The following is a 23,169-nucleotide window of genomic DNA, read 5'->3' on the forward strand; positions in this document are numbered from 1 at the left end:
GTGCTCTAGAGCCCGTAAGCCACAACTACTGAGCCCACGTGCCACAACTACTGAAGCCCGCATGCCTAGAGCCCGTGCTCTGCAACAAGAGAAGCCACTGCAGTGAGAAGCCCATGCACCGCAACGAGTAGTAGCCCCTGCTCACCACAACCAGAGAAAGCCTGCGTGCAGCAACAAAGACCCAACTCAGCCAAAAATAAATGAATAAATACATTTATTATTTTTAAAAAGATAAGCAGGACTTCTCTGGTGGCCCAGTGGTTAAGAATCTACCTGCCAGGGGCTTCCCTGGTGGCGCAGTGGTTGAGAGTCCGCCTGCTGATGCAGGGGACATGGGTTCGTGCCCCGGTCTGGGAAGATCCCACATGCCGCGGAGCGGCTGGGCCCGTGAGCCATGGCCGCTGAGCCTGCGCGTCCGGAGCCTGTGCTCGGCAACGGGAGAGGCCACAACAGTGAGAGGCCCGCGTACCACACACACACAAAAAATCTTCTAACGGAAGGGGGAAGGGTAAGCTGGGACAAAGTGAGAGACTGGCATGTACATATATACACTGTCAACTGTAAAATCGATAGCTAGTGGGAAGCAGCTGCATAGCACAGGGAGATCAGCTCGGTGCTTTGTGACCACCTAGAGGAGTGGGATAGGGAGGTGCAAAAGGGAAGGGATATGGGGATATATGTATATGTACAGCTGATTCACTTTGTTATAAAGCAGAAACTAACACACCACTGTAAAGCAATTATACTCCAATAAAGATGTTAAAAAAAATCTTCCAACAAACAAAAGTCCAGGACGAGATGGCTTCACAGGTGAATTCTATCAGATATTTAGAGAAGAGTTAACACCTATCCTTCTCAAACTCTTCCAAAACATTGCAGAGGGAGGAACACTCCCAAACCCGTTCTATGAAGCCACCATCATCCTGATACCAAAATCAGACAAAGATATCACACGAAAAGAAAATTACAGACCAATATCACTGATGAACATAGATGTAAAAATCGTCAACAAAATACTAGCAAACACAATCCAACAACACATTAAAAAGATCATACATCATGATCAAGTGGGATTCATCCCAGGGATGCAAGGATTCTTCAATATACAAAAAACAATCAATGTGATACACCATATTAACAAATTGAAGAATAAAAACCATAAGATCATCTCAATAGATGCAGAAAAAGCTTTTGACAAAACTCAACACCCATTTATGATAAAAACTCTACAGAAAGTGGGCATAGAGGGAAACTACCTCAACATAATAAAAGCCACATATGACAAACCCACAGAAAACATCATTCTCAATGGTGAGAAACTGAAAGCATTTCTTCCAAGATCAGGAACAAGACAAGGATGTCCACTCTCACCACTACTATTCAACGTAGTATTGGAAGTCCTAGCCACGGCAATCAGAGAAGAAAAAGAAATAAAAGGAATACAAATTGGAAAAGAAGAAGTAAAACTGTCACTGTTTGCTGATGACATGATAATATACATAGAAAATCCTAGAGATGCCACCAGAAAACTACTAGAACTAATTAATGAATTTTTTAAGTTTGCAGGATACAAAATTAATGCATAGAAATCTCTTGCATTCCTGTACACTAACAACAAAAGATCAGAAAGAGAAATTAAGGAAACAATCCGATTTACCATCGCAACAAAAAGAATAAAATACCTAGGAATAAACCTACCTAAGGAAGTAAAGGACCTGTACTCAGAAAACTATAAAACACCAATGAAAGAAATCAAAGATGACATAAACAGATCGATAGATACACCATGCTCTTGGATTGGAAGAATCAATATTGTGAAAATGACTATTCTACCCAAAGCAATCTACAGGTTCAATGCAATCGCTATCAAATTACCAATGGCATTTTCCACAGAACTAGAACAAGAAATTTTGCAATCTGTAGGGAAACACAAAAGACCCTGAATAGCCAAAGCAATCTTGAGAAAGAAAAATGGAGCTGGAGGACTCAGGCTCCCTGGCTTCAGACTATATTACAAAGCTACAGTAATCAAGGCAGTATGGTACTGGCACAAAAACAGAAATATAGATCAATGAAACAGGATAGAAAGCCCAGAGATAAACCGACACACATATGGTCACCTTATCTTTGACAAACGAGGCAAGAATATACAATGGAGAAAAGACAACCTCTTCAATAAGTGGTGCTGGGAAAACTGGACAACTGCATGTAAAAGAATGAAATTAGAACACTCCCTAACACCACACACAAATATAAACTCAAAATGGATTAAAGACCTAAATGTAAGGCCAGATACTATAAAACTCTTAGAGGAAAACATAGGCAGAACACTCTATGACATGAATCACAGCAAGATCCTTTTTGACCCACCTCCTAGAGAAACGGAAATTAAAAAAATAAACTAATGGGACCTAATGAAACTTAAAAGCTTTTGCACAGCAAAGGAAACCAAAATTGAGACAAAAAGACAACACTCAGAATGGGAGAAAATATTTGCAAACGAAGAAACTGACAAAGGATTAATCTCCAAAATGTACAAGTAGTTCATGCAGCTCAATATCAAAAAAACCCAAACAACCCAATCCAAAAATGGGCAGAAGACCTAAATAGACATTTCTCCAAAGAAGACATTCAGATTGCCAACAAAAACATGAAGATGCTCACCATCACTAATTATCAGAGACATGCAAATCAAAACCACAATGAGGTATCACCTCACACTGGTCAGAATGGCCATCATCAAAAAATCTAGAAACAATAAATCCTGGAGAGGGTGTGGAGAAAAGGGAACCCTCCTGCACTGTTGGTGGGAATGTAAATTGATACAGCCACTATGGAGAACAGAATGGAGGTTCCTTAAAAAACTATTTATAGAACTAGCATATGACCCAGCAATCCCACTACTGGGCATATACCCTGAGAAAACCATAATTCAAAAAGAGTCATGTACCACAATAGCCAGGACATGGAAGCAATCTAAATGTCCATCAACAGATGAATGGATAAAGAAGATGTGGCACATTTATACAATGGAATATTACTCAGCCATAAAGAGGAATGAAATTGAGTTATTTGTAGTGATGTGGATGGACTTAGAGTATGTCATACAGAGTGAAGTAAGTCAGAAAGAGAAAAGCAAATACCATATGCTAACGCATATATATGGAATCTAAAAAAGCAGTACTGATGAACCTAGTGGCAGGGCAGGAATAAAGATGCAGACGTAGAGAATGGACTTGAGGACACAGGGGGGAAGGGGAAGCTGGGATGAAGTGAGAGAGTAGCATTGACATATATACACTACCAATGTAAAATGGATGGCTAGAGGGAAGCCACCACATAGCACAGGGAGATCAGCTCGGTGTGTTGTGACGACATAGAGGGGTGGGATATGGAGGGTGGGAAGGAGGCACAAGAGGGAGAGGATATGGGGATATATGTATACGTACAGCTGATTCTATTTGTTGTACAGCAGAAATTAACACATTTTAAACAACTACCGAGCCTGCTCTCTAGAGCCCTTGAGCCACAACTCCTGAGCCAGCGTGCCACAACTCCTGAAGCCTGCGTGCCTAGAGCCCATGCTCCGCAACAAGAGAAGCCACCACAATAAGAAGCCCACGCACCACAATGAAGAGTAGCCCCTGCTCATCCCAACTAGAGGAAACCCACATGCAGCAACGAAGACCAAACGCAGCCATAAATAAATAAATATTAAAAAAATAAAAATAAGACTATTGAAAAGACAAATTATTTTTAAAGAAAATATCTTGGGCAGGACTTCAGATGAGACAGGAGAGATCTCAGGGTGGGTGGAGGAAGATGTTATCATTGGTGACTTCTGGTTTCCTGAGTCAGTTGTGAGAAGGAAGCTGTACACCAAGTAGTGGAGAAGCAAAGTGTCAGGGCAAAACCTCTCGCCCCACCTCCTCTGGACAGAGAGAGCAAGAGGGAGTTGCAATTGCCCAGTGCAGTTTCTTCCTTTGAACTGTAAGACTGAACACGGCATCTTGGTCCGGGCAGAAGGGACGCTATGATCACAGAATTCCTGTCCCTGCTTCACCTCGGTGAGTCTCCAGGACGGGGACAGATGGGTTTGGATGGGTGAGAACATTCACGGTGGAGTGGGGGTTAACACGGGGGATGTGACAAGTACAGAAATTATGGCTTCTGTGTGTTGGGTACAATGTACTGGCTGTGGTACCCACGTGCTCTCGTTTTGGTGCTCACACAAAAGGGATGAGGGAGCAGAGGTGCAGAGACGTGTGGTAATACCCTTGGTTTAATTGGCTGAGATATGCACAGCTCCGATGGGACCTCCACGTGTGTACCATCTACATACCACCGTCTCGCCTTGAATGTTCCCCTGGCATATAGGAGGGCAGGGTCTACAGGGTGTGAAAAGCTGTGAGTTTGGTTATGAACGAGGAATACAGAAAAGACCTACTGTTACCGAGTCCAAACTTGTACTGCGTGCAGCATGACGGACCAATAATTCAAGAGAGACAAGTTGTTGGGGCAAGGAATAGTGCCAGCAGACCAAGAAGATGGTGGACTAGTGTCCCCAAAAAACCATCTTGCCGGGGGTCTGGATGCGAGTTTCTTTTCTAGAACCAAGAGGGAGAGGTGAGGAGGTAAAGTAAAAAAAAGGCAACAAGTTGTTACAAATATTTCCTGTTCCCACGAGACTTCGGAGAGGGTACATTAACTTCTTCTTTCCTGCAGCCATTCACTGGTGGGTCTGGTCAGGATGTTTCCTGTGAGCTGAACAAAGGTATTTTAGCTTAAGGCTCAGGCATGGGAGCCAAGGTTCCTAGAAATAGGCCATTATGTCTACTTTCAGTTTATAGGCAACATCCCTTTAGTGATTAACTTGTAGCAAAAGCAATAGAATACAAAGGTTAAAGGAAAAGAAACAGATCCAATGTGGAGTCAGATTTGCTCTCCCCTGTGACCCTAAGGCAGCGAACAGTGGATACGAAGAACATTTTCTGACCAGCCCCATCCTTAGCCTGATTTCAACCATCCTTAACTGGAACATAAGGTGATCAAACAGACCTCAGCTTCTAGGATGGAAGACCTGGAATAGAATCTTGGCTTGGTCTTACGGGAGCCCCAGAATTTGAAACAGGAGTCCCACCAGACTGAGTCGCTAGTTCCTCCTGCGTGAGTGGGGTGGGGTGGGGGAAGGGGTGGTGTGGAGGACATTAGGACTCAACATCTGCCCTAGTTCCTTCTTCCTTCTTCTGGGTTCAGCCCTTCCCTTTGAGGTCATGCTTCTCCCACGCACACATTTGAGCGTGAGAGGCCGGTCACCATACCCCAAACCTCCAGCTGCAGGGCAGAATAAACGGAGCGGTCACCGACCTCGTCCTCCTCACCTTTATTTCCTGGGGCTGCCGTAACGAATCACCGCAAATCGGGCGGCTTAAAACAAGAGACATCTATTCTCCCACCGTTCTGGAGGCCAGACGTCCAAAATCCAGGTGTCAGCAGGGTTGATTCCTTCTGGGGGGGGGGGGGTGCTCTGAGGGAGAGTCTATTCCATGCCTCTCTCCTCGATTCTGGTTGGGAGATGGCTGGCAACCCTTGGCATCCCTTGGTGCGTAGACGCATTACTACAAAGCCTCACACGGTCACGTGGCCATCCTCCCTCCCTGTGTTCTGTCTCCTGCTGGGTTAGGCTCCCCGCCTACTCCAGCATGACCTCATGTGAACTGTCGACCGAAAAATGAATCGCACAACTTAGAAGTTGAGAGTTACGTTTCATTCGGTGGATATTCTTAGGACTTCAAGCCCAGGAGACAGCATCTCAAGTAACCCTGCAGGATATATAGGAGTTTTGCAACAAAGGGCAGATACTTTGAATGTCAAAAGATTATTGTTAATGAAAGAAAACCAGATATCTCACGTTAAGGCATTTAGCGCCTTTCTGTATATGGGAAGATGCAAGAGACTAGGCTTACTGAAACCATTCCTTTGACACACACCTCGGCTATCTGGGGTCAGTATCCTGCGTTTTCTCATCCTGAGTTCCCTCAGGGCTCACCGTGGGGACTGGCTGCAGTCTGATGGCTGCTAGATGGCGGGTATTCTTTTTTTTTTTTTTTTTTTTGGCGGTACGCGGGCCTCTCACTGTTGTGGCCTCTCCCGTTGCGGAGCACAGGCTCCGGACGCGCAGGCTCAGCGGCCATGGCTCACGGGCCCAGCCGCTCCGCGGCATGTGGGATCTTCCCGGACCGGGGCACGAGCCCGCGTCCCCTGCATCGGCAGGCGGACTCTCAACCACTGCGCCACCAGGGAAGCCCGGCGGGTACCCTTTGTTTCCTTCCTGAGTTCCCTCAGGGCTCACCGCGGGGAGTGGCTGCAGTCTGATGGCTGCCAGATGGCGGGTACCCTTTGTTTCCTTCCTGAGTTCCCTCAGGGCTCACCAGCTCACTGGGGGCTCTCATCGCTGATGACTGTGACATCCTTTGTTTACTGATATGGCAGGCAATATTTTATTTCTCAGAATTCAGTTAGGATTCTGCATCCAATTCCAGTGTGTGTGTGTGTTGTGGGCTTTGTCTCCCCGAGGACCGAGCAACTCTCTGACACCAGCTGGGTGTCCCACAATTCGACTCCATTGTGACACTATCTACCTGGAGATACTGGCCAATCCCACAGATTAAGGGCTCTGTCCTAAAAGACGGCCTCCCTCCCGCTTAAGATGCTAGTCAGAAGCCCTGGTGGCCACCTGTGTTTCTGTCCAACTGGCTGTAGATTGAAGGTTCCAAAAACCCCCTCCTTGGGTTCCATTAATTTGCTAGAACACAGAACTCAGAGAAACATCTGACTCCCTAGATTGCTGATTTACTGTAGAATTGAACTCAGGAATGGCCAGATGGGAGAGATGCACAGGGCAAGGTATGAGGAAAGACCTTCTGAGCGCGTCACACTCAAAAATCTCCACAGGTCCAACAAAGAAGCTCTCTGAACCCCATCCCTTTGGGTTTTTAGGAAGGCTTCACTACATAGGCATGATTGATTAAATCCTTGGCAGTTGATGCCCTCCCCAGAGGTCAGGGGGTGGGGGAGGGTGAGACTGACAGTTCCAACCCTTCAATCACGTGGTTGTTTCTGTGGTAACCAGCGTCCCCATCCTTAGGTTACAGAGAGACTTTCCAAAAGTTACATTAACATAGGAAAAGACACCTTTACATCTCTCAACACTTAGGGAATTCCAAGGGTTTTAGGAGCTCTGTGCCAGGACCAGGGACAAAGACCCAATACATGTTTCTTTTTCTTTCATTGTTTTTTTGTTTTGTTTCTGTTTTTGGCTGTGTCGGGTCTTAGTTGCGGCAGGCGGGATATTCGTTGAGGCATGTGGGATCATCCGTTGAGGCGCGCGGGCTTCTCTCTAGTTGTGGCGTGCGGGTTTTCTCTCTCTAGTTGTGGCGCGCGGGCTCCAGGTTGCCAGAATGTTGCCCGCACCACGCGGGATCTTAGTTCCCCGACCAGGGATCGAACCCGCGTCCCCTGCATTGGAAGGCAGATTCTTTATCACTGGACCACCAGGGAAGTCCCTATGTTTCTTGTTATAAGTCACAACATCATAGTAATTTTCCCCTTCTCTAGAGAGCTATGGTTTCTAGTGTCACCCACTCCTCCCTTTCTAGCATGGAAATCGTACAGCTCTCCATGTGGTGTATGTGAAGACCATACTAAATGTTAAATGTGTGATGCGTGGCTGAGTCAGGCAGAGAGGGTGGCTGTATGGTAGAAGACAGTTATCTGTGAAGGACCTGCTAAATAACGTAAGTATGTAAATGGCTGACGTATGTAAAGAGACTACCAAATGATAAATACTCGCCGATTGGTAGCTATTTATTGTAATTATTTCCAGTGAAGTGTGCTTACTTATGTTGTCCACTGCTCCCAACCTCAGAATTCTACTAAACTCCAAGGAGCTATCCCTTTATTCTTTGCTTTTTCAAGCTACCCTACATGCCAGTGGGTCTCTTCCCCTCAGTAACGAGTGTCTTCATTGCAGCCAGTTCTCTGCCTAAGTCAACTGTGGTCCTTTATTAAGAAAGAAATAAGGGCTTCCCTGGTGGCGCAGTGGTTGAGAATCCGCCTGCCAATGCAGGGGACACGGGTTCGATCCCTGGTCCGGGAATATCCCACATGCCATGGAGCAACTAAGCCCATGCGCCACAACTACTGAAGCCCGCGCACTCTAGAGCCCATGGGCCACAACTACTGAGCCCATGCACCTCGAGCCTGTGCTCCACAACAAGAGAAGCCACCGCAATGAGAAGCCCATGCACCACAATAAAGAGTAGCCCCCGCTCGCCACAACTAGAGAAAGCCGGCAACAAAGACCCAACACAGACAAAAATAAATTAAAGAAAAAAATAGGTTCTGAGGATCTAATGAACAGCACAGTGACTATAGTTAATAATATCGAAATTGGCTCAGAGAATGGATCATAAACATTCTCACACACACAGAAAAGGTAATTTTCTGAGGTGAGAGATGTGTTAACTAGCTTCAATATGGTGATCATTTTACAATGTATACATACATCAAATCATCACGTTGTACACTCTGAATACATTACAGTTTTATTTGTCAAAAACAGAGAACCCCTCTCCCAATGTTTACCTACTCCTTAGTAGGGTTTCTTGATGTAAAGTGAACCTAAGGCAATTGTGTGCTTATTAAAAATAAAAAAGGAAGAATAGGAATCACCCTTTGAGCAGAAGACTGGCTGATAACACAGCTGAGGTGACGTGAGACTAAAAGCAGAATACGCGGAGGGCCTAAAAAGAGACCATGAGACCTGGGACCCCCTTGACCACCCAGAAACTGATTTCCTACCAGTCAGTGTACCATTCTCACTGCTAATGCAGCCTCGGTCCACTGTCACTCCCCCACCTCCCTGCTTCCTGGTGAAGCTTGGGGGCTTGTGTTTTGAGTCCATCCCTGAGTGGAAACAAGGGCCAGATGTCCTGAGTCACTCTCATGTCTACAGAAATTCTAGCTTCACCCATTAACAGAGGCCTGAGACTGGCATCCATTTCCCCCACAATATGGGACTGGGGTCCCTTATTTCCATCCGTGGGTTAACGTCCCCATCCCAGAATGAAATATAAAGAATAGAGCACAGAAGAGGTAGGGGCTAAAGTACGTAAGGATCAAAGCTGCAAGTGCGGGGAGCATCTGGGACCAGAAAACATCTTCAATTCTTGGTGAAAAGAACGACCCCGTCGTGGAGAGCAAATCCTCCCTGTTTGAATGTGGGTGGAAACCCACATGGACACTCCACAGTAAACAACTGTTGCATTCTTTAAGTGGAAAGCATAAAAATTGCAGTCACAGAAAATGTAGGTAAATGTTCAGTGATTTCCGGATGGAAGAAGAAGGACTAATTACGAAAGGAATGCAATATATCAGAAAAAGTTGCTGGCATTTTTTACATAAACATAACATTATTTTATTTTTTGAGATGGTGCCTGGGAAATAACTTTTATGTACTTATTTATTTTTAATTGAGGTATAATTGACTTACAATGTTGTATTAGTTTCAGGTGTACAACATAGTGACTCGGTATTTTTATACGTTACACAACGATCACCGTTGTAAACATAACTTCCGAATGACAAACAATGGGACAAAAGTAAAAGGTGAAAAAATAAACCCAGGGAAGCACCTGCAAGGAATAAGGCAGATCTTTAACAGATGAGTCACACAGTCTCTGCCTGATTTTTACTCAAAGACAAGCATAGAGAGATTATCATACTTAGTGAAGTAAGTCAGAGAAAGACAAATATCATATGATATCACTTATATATGGAATCTAAAAAAAGATATGAAAGAAATTATCTACAAAACAGAAATAGGGGCTTCCCTGGTGGCGCAGTGGTTGAGAGTCCGCCTGCCGATGCAGGGGACACGGGTTCGTGCCCTGGTCTGGGAGGATCCCACATGCCGCGGAGCAGCTGGGCCCGTGAGCCATGGCCGCTGAGCCTGCGCATCTGGAGCCTGTGCTCCGCAACGGGAGAGGCCACAGCAGTGAGAGACCCGCGTACCGCAAAAAAAAAAAAAAAAAAAGAAAGAAAAGAAATAGAATTACAGACATAGAAAAAAAACTTATGGTTACCAAAGGGGAAAGGGCGGGGAGGGATAAATTAGGAGTTTGGGATTAACATATACACACTACTATGTACAAAATAGATAACCAACAAGGACCTATTATATAGCACAGAGAACTATACTCAATATTTTGTAATGACCTACAAGGGAAAAGAATCTGAAAAAGAATATTATATAACTGAATCACTTTGCTGTACACCTGAAACTAACACAACATTGTAAATCGAAACTCTACTTCAATTAAAAAAAAAAAGACAAACATATAATTCATCTCTCATGAGAGTTTCTCTTCCAGGGCTTTGTCTGGGCAATGAAGATAAGAAAACTCATGGTAAGTTGTCTCCCACTTAGACTCTGTTCCTGTGCCCCAAGTTTCATGACCTTTTCCCTTTCATCCTCTGAATTCTAGGAGGGTTTTGGTGGTCACCAAGATGAAGAGTCAAACTAACTCCAAATTCTTTCCAGAGAAATTTTCCAAATCCCTCCTCCATGCCTTGCCCAGCTCAGAGGTTGAACACAGCAGCAATGTGACCCTCAAGGGCCAGTCTGACGTCCAGAATGTGACATTCGTGCTGGGGAAGTTGCAGGACTCTGGGTACAAGCAAGAATGCAACTCAACAGGACAGGATACTAAATTCCTCCTCACTGACCTGAAGCCTAAGGATGCTGGACAGTACTTTTGTACCTACAAGACAGTGGCTGTAGAGAAATGGGAACTCAGTGTGAGAATAAGGCTCTTATCCGGGATTCTGAGTGGGTCTCAAGGATGTGAACGTGGGCGAGTGTTTTAGAATAGAGTTTGTTAAAAAAACAAAATTCAACTGAGTACATTTTAAAGATCTAATTGGCTTTCTCAAATAATTCATGAAGGAGGAAGCATCCCTTCTAGCAAGTAGAGAGGAGTTCCACAGGGCTACAGAAAAGGAGAGGTTTTTTAAAACCAGACAAAGAAGTCATAAATAAAAAAGATCATTTCGTTTTTAGGTTAACCTACCTATGGAGTACAGAAGGGATCTATGTGGCAGATTACCTCATGGTCCTCTGGGGATGGAGGAGGCCCCTGTGATGACCTCATTGGTGTGACCAGAAAATTCCCGACTGACCACCTAAGACAACATTTTGGGGGGCGGGGTGGGAGGGATGCGGGTTTGAAGCTTCAGTTAGTTTAGGTAGTGAGCCCCATCATGGTCTACATAAATGATTCCATTTTGGGCCTGTGGTTTGCTTTTTTTTTTTTTTGCGGTACGCGGGCCTCTCACTGTTGTGGCCTCTCCTGTTGTGGAGCACAGGCTCCGGACGCGCAGGCTCAGCGGCCATGGCTCACGGGCCCAGCCGCTCCGCGGCATGTGGGATCTTCCCGGACCGGGGCATGAACCCGCGTCCCCTGCATCGGCAGGCGGACTCTCAACCACTGCGCCACCAGGGAAGCCCTGTGGTTTGCTTTTTAACAAGGTATTAATAGAAACTTTGAGGTACAGTAAGGCCAAAGATAAGGATACGATGGTCATTGAAAAGATAGTTTGTTAACAGTTCCTAAGAAAAGGGGACATGTCATGCCACGCCGTGCAGGACCACATGGGGAAGCACCCAGTCAGGACATAGAGACAAGGGGAGGAGTGTTGGCAAGAGCCTTTACTGTGGTTTCTGTGGGAAATAACAGTCTGAGGATTGGATCTGGGGTATAGAGGCTGTCCCTGGTTGTCTGGGACCTGGGCCTGGGGTGATTAGGGCAGAGGAAGTGTCCCTGAGTATAAGAGAACAATAAGGGATGTGGCTGGAAGTGTGGGCTCTGGATAGACTGGTTTGCATTTGAGAGGTGTGCTTGAGGGAAAGTTTTTTCCTATCCCTAGAAATTGGATAACCATGGGAGGAGAATCCCTCTAGGGTCAGCAAGGTCCCAAGATGTCACAGCATCAAATGTAGAAAATAAAAGACATGGTTAATACAGAGAGATGGGTGAGAATGCCCCCAGGTGCAGTGGAAAAGGGGAAACCCTGGTCCTTCCCTTCACCCCCATTGCCTTGTCTTCTTCAGGATCAGTCCTAAAACCTTCCCTCTCAGTCAACATAGGCCCTGAGATGACTCCAGGTCACAGTATGACACTCTTCCGTCTGATTCCTCACAACAGAATGGAATGTAGTATTCTTTACTCTGATGAAACTGGGGCTCTCAGAATGCTTACAAGTTGAGAAAGTAGGAAAAGACCAAACTGAGCATCATGGCAGCATAAGGCATCCCTTGTTTTTGTATCTCCATTTCAACAACAAAAATATAGCATCCATCCATGAACAAAAGTGCCTCTATGGGAGTTGTGGGACCCAGCACCATATACCAGGAGGAATCTCACCCACGTGTGCATTGGGTAATAGGCAGACACACCTCAGTACCAGCTGTGGAACCTGCAGGAGACTGTGACCTGGTTCCAGCCCCTCTTGATCATGGTCTGGGAGAACATGGACATGGGTAGTTACCTATGGACGAGAGAACCTTTGTGAGGTTTACAAACCAAGACTGAATAATGAAGAAATAGAAAACTGGAACAGACCAATAATGGACAAACAGATTGAATCAGTAATCAAAAACCTCCCAATGAAGAAAAGCCCAGGACCAGATAGTTTCACTGGTGAATTCTACCAAACATTTAAAGAGGAAATAACACCAATCATTCCCAAACTCTTCCAAAAAATTGCAGAGGAAGGAACACTCCCATGCTCATTTTACAAGGCCTGCATTACCTTGATATCGAAACCAGATAAGGACACTAAAAGAAGAGGAAACTACAGACCAATATCCCTGAAGAATATAGATGCAAAAATGTTAGCAAACCAATTTTTAAAGTGCATTAAGGGCTTCCCTGGTGGCGCAGTGGTTGAGAATCTGCCTGCTAATGCAGGGGACACGGGTTCGAGCCCTGGTCTGGGAGGATCCCACATGCCGCGGAGCAACTAGGCCCGTGAGCCACAAGTACTGAGCCTGCGCGTCTGGAGCCTGTGCTCCGCAACAAGAAAGGCCGCGATAGTGAGAGGCCCGCGCACCGCGATGAAGAGTGGCCCCCACTTGCCACAACTAGAGAAAGCCCTCGCAGAGAAACGAAGACCCAACACAGCAAAAAATTAATTAATTAATTTTTTAAAAAGTGCATTAAAACCTCATATACCATGATTAAGCAAGATTTATCCCTGGAATGCAAGGATGGTTTAACATAGACAAATCAATAAATGTGATACATACGTTAATAGAAAGAAGGATAAAAATCATACGATTATCTCAATAGATGCAGGAAAAACCTTTGACAAAGTACAACATCAAGATAAAAACTCTTAATAAACTGGGTGTAGAAGGAACAAACTTCAACACAATAAAGGCCAATACAACAGGCCCACAACCAAGGTCATACTCAATGATGAAAGGTTGAAAGCTTTTCCTCTAATATCAGGAACAAGGATACACACTCTCACCACTTCAATTCAACATAATACTGGAAGTCCTAGCTAGAGCAATCAGACAAGACAAAAAAAAAAAAAAAAAGCACCCAAATTGGAACGGAAGAAGAAAAATTGTCTTCATCTGCAGATGATATGATCTTATATATAGAAAACCCTAAAGACTCAACCCAAAACTATTAAACTAATCAACAAATTCAGTAAAGTTGCAGGATATAAAATCAACACACAAAAATAAGTTCTGTTTCTATATACTAACAACACAATATCTTGAAAAGAATAAAGGAAAAATCTTATTCATGATAGCATCAAAACCAATAAAATATCAATACTTAGGAATAAATATAACCAAGGAGGTGAAAGATCTGTACACTGAAAACTACAGGACTCTGATGAAAGAAATTGAAGAAGACAATGGAAATGGAAAGCTATCCCATGTTCACAGATCAGAAGAATTAATATTGTTAAACTGTCCATATTACCCAAAACCTTACATAGATTTGATGCAAATCTTTATCAAAATTCCAATGGCATTTTTCACAGAAATAGAACAAACGATCCTAAAATTTGTAGGTAACCACAAAAGACTCCAAATAGCCAAAACAATCCTGAGAAAGAAGAACAAAGCCATAGGCATCACACTTCTTGATTTCAAACTATACTGCAAAGCTATAGTAATCAAAACAGTATGATCCTGGAATAAAAATAGACACACAGATCAATGGAACAGAACTGGGAACCCAGAAATAAACCCTTGTATATACAATCAACTAAATTTGACAGGGAAGCCAAGAATGCTCAGTGGGGAAAAGATAGTCTCTTCAATAAATTGTGTTGGAAAAACTAGACAACCACTTGCACAAGAATGAAATGGGACCTCTACCTTCAACCACTTACAAAAATTTAACTTGAAATGGATAAAAGACTTAAACATAAGACTACAAACAATAAAACTCCTAGAAGAACACAAAGGGAAGAAGATCCTTGACACTGTTCTTGGCAACAATTTTTTTGGATATGACACCAAACGTACAAGAAACAAAAGCAAAAATAAATAAGTGGGACTACATCAAACTAAAAAAGCTTCTGCACAGCAAAAGAAACAATCAATGAAATGAAAAGGTAACCTACCAAATGGGAGAAAATACTTGAAAACTGTTGGTGCTCTTTCCTGGGATAGGATTGGAAGGTGGGGTTAGGATTGGAAGTAGTGTCATTCATAAATATTTTTGTTCTTAAAATAATAGCAAACTTCAGCAGTATTAAGAAGAGTAGTCTAGTGCTCTGGCCCTGGTTTGGGAACCTAGTGAGCACCTGGAGAATGGAAAAGACATTCTCTTCCCTGCTCCCCAAAGAAGGCATGGAGTCCATAGACAGAACTTGAGGATTTACGTCCCCAAGGTTCCCATATAAACATTGTGATTCCTTTTCTTGCATCCTGTTTTCTAGATAAAGATGATCACAGTGGACCTGACCCTGCAAAAACAGGTAATATAATTAGAGAGGACCTGTTTTTCCCAGTTGTATCCACCTCATGAGGCAGAGGATCCCCTTCTGATTAAAAGGCACAAGGAGAATCTTAATGCCCCCTCTCTCCATGCTGGGAAGATGCTCTCTAAGGCACTCCCAGGTTCTGAAAACACTGGTGAAAAAAACAGCACAAGGTATATAATCTGCCATTTTACATAATGAAAAACTACAGTGGAGCTTCGTGACGAATGAGGGTGAGGGCTTCCCTGGTGGCGCAGTGGTTGCAAGTCCGCCTGCCGATGCAGGGGACACGGGTTTGTGCCCCGGTCTGGGAAGATCCCACATGCCGCGGAGCGGCTGGGCCCGTGAGCCATGGCCGCTGAGCCTGCGCGTCCGGAGCCTGTGCTGCGCAACGGGAGAGGCCACAACAGTGAGAGGCCCGCGTACCGCAAAAAAAAAAAAAAAAAAAAAAAAAAAAGAATGAGGGTGAGTTTGTGTGACTGGTTTGGGGAATGGGACTGGAACCTGTGGAGTCCAGGTACTTTGGGAATATATATGATCAAAGACTTGTTAAAACTTTAAAGTTCTCAAAAAATGGTGAATATTAGATTTTTTTTCTGATATTGCTTTTCCGTGAAGAATTGACCAGGATTCTACCCTCAGAGATTTGTAAAAACTAGGGCTTTCTTCAGGTTTAGACTGAAATGGGCTTATCCATAAAAGGATTTATTTTTGCCATGCCCTGCGGCTTGTGGGATCTTAGTTCCCTGACCAGGGATCAAACCTGGGCCCCTGGCAGTGGGAGCAAGGAGTCCTAACCATGGGGACCACAGGGGAATTGACATAGATGCTTAATGGTTTTTTCTTTCAGCAACTCATAACCTTCCTGTAATCTACTCCAATGAGCCAAAATTGTTCAAGGTTGCCATTAGTATAATAGAATTTTTTTTAAAAGATATCCTCGGGACTTCCCTGGTGGTCCAGTGGTTAGGGTTCTGTGCTTCTACTGCAGGGATCATGGGTTGGATCCCTGGTAGGGGAACTAAGATCCCACATGCCACCCCACCCCACACATCCCCGGCGCGGCCAAGAAAAAAGAGAAAAAAAAAGATATCCTCCACTGTATTTCCTCTTTGAAAATGTTTTTATTCAGTATTAACAGGCTTGGGAAAATGACTGTAGCACCATCCAAAATGACTGCTACTCTATCCAGTAGAGTCAAAGAACTTGGAAGTATCAGAAGTGAGAGGGAAAGTCAAAGCTTTCCTATTTTTAGCTCTTCTATCATTTATTTTCTTTCTTTATTTTAATGATATATCACTCCCATTCCATAAATTCACCCTTTTAAAGTGGACAAGGCAGTGGCATTTGGTATATTCACAAGGTGGTGCAATCATCACCACTATCATTCCCCAAATGAAGTCCCATTAAGCAGTCACTCTTCATCCCCCCTCTCCTGACAGGCCCTGCCAACCATTAATCTGCTTTCTGACTCTACGGTTTTGCCTTTTCTGGACATTTCATGTACATGCATTCACAAAATGTGTGGTCTTTCGAGCCTGGCTTCTTTCACTGAGCATAATGTCTTCAAGGTTCATCTATGTTGTAGCATGTATCAGTACTTCATTCCTTTTCATTGGCTGAATAATATTCCATCATATGGGGCTTCCCTGGTGGCACAGTGGTTGAGAGTCCGCCTGCCGATGCAAGGGACACGGGTTCGTGCCCCGGTCCGGGAAGATCCCACATGCCGTGGAGCGGCTGGGCCCGTGAGCCATGGCCGCTGAGCCTGCGCGTCCGGAGCCTGTGCTCTGCAACGGGAGAGGCCACAACAGTGAGAGGCCCGCGTACCGCAAAAAAAAAAAAAAAAAAAAAAAAAAGTACTTTCAGAGTTCACTTTTTTTTTTAATTTATTTATTTTTGGCTGCATTGGGTCTTTGCTGCTGCATGCAGGCTTTTTCTAGTTGAGGCAAGCAGGGGCTACTCTTCACTGTGGTGCGCGGGCTTCTCTTGTTGTGGAGCACAGGCTCTAGGCGTGGGGGCTCAGTAGTTGTGGCACACGGGCTTAGTTGCTCCACGACATGGGGGATCTTTCCAGACCAGGGCTCGAACCCATGTCCCCTGAATTGGCAGGTGGATTCTTAACCACTATGCCACAAGGGAAGTCCCAGAGTTCACATTTACACCACCACAATTCTAAACAGAGTAAAATATCTGTAAACACAGATATGCTGTCCCCAGCCTGTACACACATGCCTCCAAAGGGACCCTCTACTCCAGTTCTGTGCAGAGACCAATGATCAATGTCATCACCTAACTTTGCCACAAATCCGGGCTTTCTTTCTGGTGCCTGTGACTTCATTTATGCCCTGTGTCAAGCTGTATCCCTTTGCTCTGTCAGATGCCTTAGACCAATAGCATAGACCTTCTGCAAATTTATCTTTGTAATTTGTAAATAGTGATGCAAAGTCTAACCAGGATATGTGGACATCTCAGGGTAAACCCAGTTTAGTGGGCGGTGGACAGTTTTGCAATAATTTACTTCTCCTTTCTAGGGAACTGCTATGTGAGAGAAACTGTAGGGTAGTCAAGGGGAGGATTGAAAGCATCAGGCAAGGCAGATGTTTCTATGCCTCCATCCAGGAACAGCTGTTCCTGTCCCATTTTTACATGTCCATGGGGATGCACTGCTCCCACAAATGGCAGCAGTTGGTAAAGGGGTGCTCTGGGCCACACAAATCCCAAGGCATCCTTCCAGGCAACCCCCCAACGAAGACATCAAAGTGCTCACGCTGGAAAGGGGAAAAAGCCATGATCTAGCATGCATCAAAATGGCAAAGGAATCTGGGGGAACACGGGTGGAGGAACGTTGACAGCATCTGTTACAGACGGAGATGGGTGTGGGTAGAATATTGGGTGAGAATATAATCATGATCACTGCGATCTCATTATCTTACACATTGAGTCAGATTCTAGACTGAATGCTTTAGAGCCAGTATTTTTCATCACCACCTCTCTCTTCAAGTGAGGTATTCGTGGTTTTTTTTGGAGGGTGGGGGCATGCCAGAAGGCATGTGGGATCTTCCCCAACCAGGGGTCAAACCGAGCCCCCTGCAGTGGGAGCGCAGAGCCTTCACCACTGGACCTCCAGGGAAGTCCCAAGTGAGGTATTCTTACCTCCTTTTCCCCCACCTCCTTTCCCACCGTTTCCTGGAGGTATAATTGACCAATAAAGCAGTAAGATATTGAAAGTGTACAACACGCTGATGATTTGATACATGTGTACATTGTAGAAAGATTCTCCCCATAGAGTTAATTCACATGCCCCTCAACTCATCTCATAGATTTACTTTTTTTTTTTTTTGGTTGAGAATGCTTAAGATCTACTCTCTTAGTAAATTTCCATTATATGATACAGTGCCATAAACTAGGGTTCATGCGGTCCGTTAGATCCTCAGACCCTATTCATCTGAAACTGACAGTTTGTACTCTTTGACCAACCTCTCCCCATTTCCCCCGCCCCCAAGCCCCTAGCAACCACCATTCTACTCTCTGTTTCTATGAGCTTATGACAGATACTATGCAGTATCTGTCTTTGTCTGGCTTATCTCACTTGCATAATACCCTCAAGGTTCATCCACATTATTGCACACGGCAGGATGTCCTTCTTTCTCTTGGCTGTATAACATTCCGTTGTATATATACACCACACGGAAAATTCTTCTTCTCTTTCTTTTTTGTTTAGAATGCTCTAAGATTTATTCACCATCCTTTTTCGGGGGGTATTTTTTAATTGAAATAGAGTTGACATACAATATGAATTTCAGGTGTACAACACAGTGACTCGATATTTTTTATACATTACAAAATGGTCACCACAATAAGTCTCGTAACCATCTGTCACCATACAAAGTGACTAGAAGACTGTTGATTATATTCCTTATGTGTATATCACATTCCCCATGACGTATTGATTTTGCGACTGGGAGTTTGTACCTATTAATCCCCTTCACCTATTTCATCCTTCCCCCCAACCCCTCTCCTCTGGCAACCACCAGTTTGCTCTCTGTATCTATGAGTCTGTTTTCGGTTTGTTTGTTCATTTGTCTTGTTTTTCAGATTCCACATATAAGTAAAAGCATATGGTATTTGTCTTTCTCTGTCTGACTTATTTCACTAAGCATAATACCCTCTAGGTCCATCCACATTGTTGCAAATGGCAATTTTCCATCCTTTTTTACGGTGAGTAGTATTCCCTTCTTTATCTATTCATCTATCGATGGACACAGGTTGCTTCAATATCTTTAGAAAATGATTCTTGGACTTTGGTTTGTCTGCTGTTAGACTTGTCATCACTTCTATAGCAACACAGTTAGTTTGGGAAAATGTGGTTCTCACCAGATTTTGAATTCTCTGGAACAGGTTCAGAATATCGCTTGTCTTGAATGTCCACACCCAGTGGTCAGCACAGAACAATCCTGACCTTGTGGCAGACTGGCCTAAAAGGGTTAGACATACCAGAGTCCAAAGCCCATCCTGTCCGTGTGACTTTGGGGAACTCGATTTACTTTCTGGTACTTGATTTACGTATGAACGAAATGGGGACTGTAAACCTATCTTGCGTGCTTATTGTCAAGATGATAAAAAACAGGGAATCCCCTGGCGGTCCAGTGGTTAGGACTCTGGGCTTTCACTGCCGAGGGCCCAGGTTCAAACGCTGGTTGGGGAACCAAGATCCTGCAAGCCGAGTGGCAAAAAAAAAAAAAAAAGATGAGAAAGAATGCACGTGAATGCTAAGTGGCTCACAGTAAATAAATATTATTCCTGGGGATGAAACATTTACTGGGTATTTCCCATCTGCAAGGCACTGGGCTAGCCCTCTCTGTATGTACTGACCAGTCAATCTCCCTACCACCCAGTAAAGTAGCCACGATTGCTATCCTCACTTTGTATAAATTTATTTATTTATTTATTTTTGGCTGCCCCCACGAGGGGCTACTCTTTGTTGCGGTGCGCAGGCTTCTCATTGCGGTGGCATCTCCGGTTGTGGAGCACCAGGTCTAGGCGTGCGGGCTCAGTAGTTGTGGCTCGCAGGCTCAGCAGTTGTGGCTCGCGGGCTCAGTAGTTGTGGCTCGCGGGCTCTAGAGCGCAGGCTCAGTAGTTGTGGCGCACGGGCTTAGCTGCTCCGCGGCATGTGGGCTCTTCCCAGACCAGGGCTCGAACCTGTGTCCCCTGCATTGGCAGGCGGATTCCTAACCACTGCGCCACCAGGGAAGTCCCGCTATCCTCACTTTGAATGGGAAAACAAAAGCTCGGGGAGATGAGGAATTTCCCTAAAGCATAATTGGACATTCCTGCTCTGAGGTGGTCGCTCCGAGTTTTGAAGCCAGGCTGTCTGGCTCCTAGAGACCGTTCAGCTAAGGCCGATCAGTGTGCTTCTGGAGCCAGTCTCGCTCTCTAACCCACCCTTCTCCCACCAGACACCAAGGTCATCTTTGTCGCCACCTTCTGCTGCCTCTGTGTCCTTCTCCTCTTCATCGCCGTCTTCTTCATCCACAGATGCACTCGGCACGGTAAGTGCAGAGAAGCACACGTTTAAAACTCTGAGGAAGGGAGTAAAGTGACGGATCCTCTCAGGAGATAAATTCCTCCCTGTGTTTTTTTTTGAATAGATTCATCACATGAAGAATCCGCCAAGAGGTAGATATCCTTGACAGACCTCATGCCCTAACTCCCACTCCATTCTTCAGAGACCCCACTGGTCCATCGGTGACTCGTATGCCCAGCCCCGCTACTTGCAGCCCTATCTTCTCCCCCAAATCTTCAGATCCCATACTTTAATATGTTTCTCTCTCTCAGAACCAGCCATTCCAAACTTCCCGAGCAGGGAGCTGCAGGTAAGTGATCAGGGAAGAAACCATAAGGAATCTTGGGTTAGAAAGACGAAGATCTGACTCTTGCAATCTGAGAACTGATTTTTTTTTTCTTTTACTCACATGCAGGTGTATCCAAACTGGAAGGAACATCTGAATCGGTGAGTTCTCCCCTTTGGAATAACCCAAGAGCTCACTTCCACCACAGGCGGGTCTGTCTAGCTCATACGCTGGTTATATAGATAAGGCCAATTAATATTGAGTTTAAAAACATGTACTTTAATGGAACTCGTAACAAGAGATTAGAATGGTGGTTACGAGGGGCTGGGGGGGGATATGACATTTAAGGGAACGAACTTGCAACTTGTTCAGGAATAAGTCGTGGGAATCTAACGCACAGCACGGGGATTACAGTCAACAACACTGTATCATACACTTTGGAGTTGCCAGGAGGCTAAATCATAATTGTTCTCACCACAAAAAGAAGTGATAATTATGTGACAGGATGGAGGTGTTAGCAATGTGATAGCCACAGTGCAATATATCAATGTATCACATCGACATGTGGACACCTTAAACTTGCACAATGTTATGACAATTATATCTCAAACAAACAAAAAACCCCACACGCTTTGAATTCCAGAGTAGCTGGATTCCAGCTCCCAATGTCCACTATTTATCACCAGTGTGGTCTGAGTCAAATCACAAAACCCCCATGATTTGGACCCTTCCTTTCCTTCCATATCTAAGGGGAATCTAAAAGGCTTGTGAGAGTCTAGTGATGTCATAAACATAAAGGGTTTATTGGAGTTTCTGGCAAATTTTAAGGGTCAGATGGATGGCAGGAAAGCATCATTTAACAAATATTAACCAATTTACATCCATCCAGTTTTTCTACTTAAAAGACTGCTTATTTGTGATTTAACATTAATGAGCATTATAATATCTAAGAGCAGTTGCACATCTGAAATGCATCTGGTGAGACGGAGGACCTCAATTTTTAATTTAATTTAAATTCGTTTGAATGTAAGTCACCGCGCGTGGCTCGTGGCTACTGTATTTGGCATCTCAGCTCTACATGCACGTCTCTTTTCCTGAAAGCCTGAAGAATCCCAGGGAGTGATCTATGTAAAGTTAAACACCAACGCACTGTCTGAGGCAGCTTCTGTCCCCACCGTGGAGCCCCCAGGGTCGTGTGACTACGCAACACTGAAGGTATAGAACTGAAGGAAGAGCTTCTTCCCTGGGAAGGAGAGAATGGATTAAGATGACGGAACTTATGAAAGCCCAGGTGACTCTGTGTCTTTGGTTCATTATCCATAATAATAAAATATTTTCCCTTCTCACTTCCCGTCCTCTCAACAATTACTGGGTGGGTTTTCACAAAACTGGAGCGTAACCTTTGTATGGTTCGACTTAAAACATGGGCTAAGAATACGTATGGTATCTCTGGGCTGGTGGTACTCATAATACTCACTTAGGGAGTTCAGGACGGTACCATGTAAAGAGAAAATGGTTCCTCAGAGAAGACTACGTGATTGCTCTCTGGTGAGCCATCCCACAGACACAGAGATTTCAAAAAGGAGCACAAAACTACAAGCCATGAAGGGAGACACTCAGTTGTGAATTAACAAATTCCTAATTCCTAATTCCAAATTACCATGCACCAAGGTAAGCAGCTAAAAGGCTAAAAGTATTGGGGACATGATTCTTTCAGGCCGTGCTGGGCAGCCCTCAAGTCAAGACCAGTTTCCTCTTTGACATGAATGAAAGGGTTTTCTTACTGCCATCGTATTCCTGTTTATATTCTTTCTTTCTTATTATTAAAATCAAAGGCTGCAATAAAGTTAGACTTACAGAATCTATGTGGGTTTTGTCACTTGGTGCCCATAACTTAACTCACGTTAATACAGCATTGTAAGGATTTTTCTGAGTCTGGGCTTTTTTGTGTATGTGACAGTGGTACTGACCACTTATAGATGGATACAAGTACAAATATATGAGCTTTGCTTCCAAAGTTATGTCACTCAATCAGGTTTCAAAGCCATCTTAAAATATATGAATGAACTGTAAATATTTGGAACATATATATAAATATTCTTAACTCAGTAGCATATGCTGGATAACTTCTTTACTTTTTGGCCGTGCCGTGCAGCTTGTAGGATCTCAGTTCCCCGACCTGGGATTGAACCCAGACCCTCGGCAGTGAGAGCAGGGAGTCCTAATCACTGGACCACCAGGGAAT

General features: G+C 44.4%; 1 protein-coding gene across 2 annotated transcripts; it reads left to right on the forward strand.

Annotated features, from left to right (window-relative positions):
* The first annotated feature begins 3,950 nt into the window (after window positions 1–3,950).
* VSTM1 (V-set and transmembrane domain containing 1) lies at window positions 3,951–22,207 on the forward strand. 2 transcript variants are annotated; one of them, XM_082677293.1, is made up of 8 exons: window positions 3,951–4,067; window positions 10,434–10,469; window positions 15,031–15,069; window positions 20,532–20,624; window positions 20,724–20,751; window positions 20,911–20,948; window positions 21,054–21,085; window positions 22,026–22,207. In XM_082677293.1, exons 1-8 carry the CDS (start codon window positions 4,034–4,036, stop codon window positions 22,143–22,145), a joined length of 420 nt encoding a protein of 139 aa, XP_082533419.1. In that variant the 5' UTR covers window positions 3,951–4,033; the 3' UTR covers window positions 22,146–22,207. The 2 variants fall into 2 exon arrangements, with proteins under 2 accessions (XP_082533419.1, XP_082533420.1); XM_082677294.1 differs by lacking the exon at window positions 15,031–15,069.
* The last annotated feature ends 962 nt before the right edge of the window (window positions 22,208–23,169 follow it).

This window comes from Grampus griseus (genome assembly GCF_964374135.1).
Source record: "Grampus griseus genome assembly, chromosome: 19".
NCBI lineage: Eukaryota > Metazoa > Chordata > Mammalia > Artiodactyla > Delphinidae > Grampus > Grampus griseus.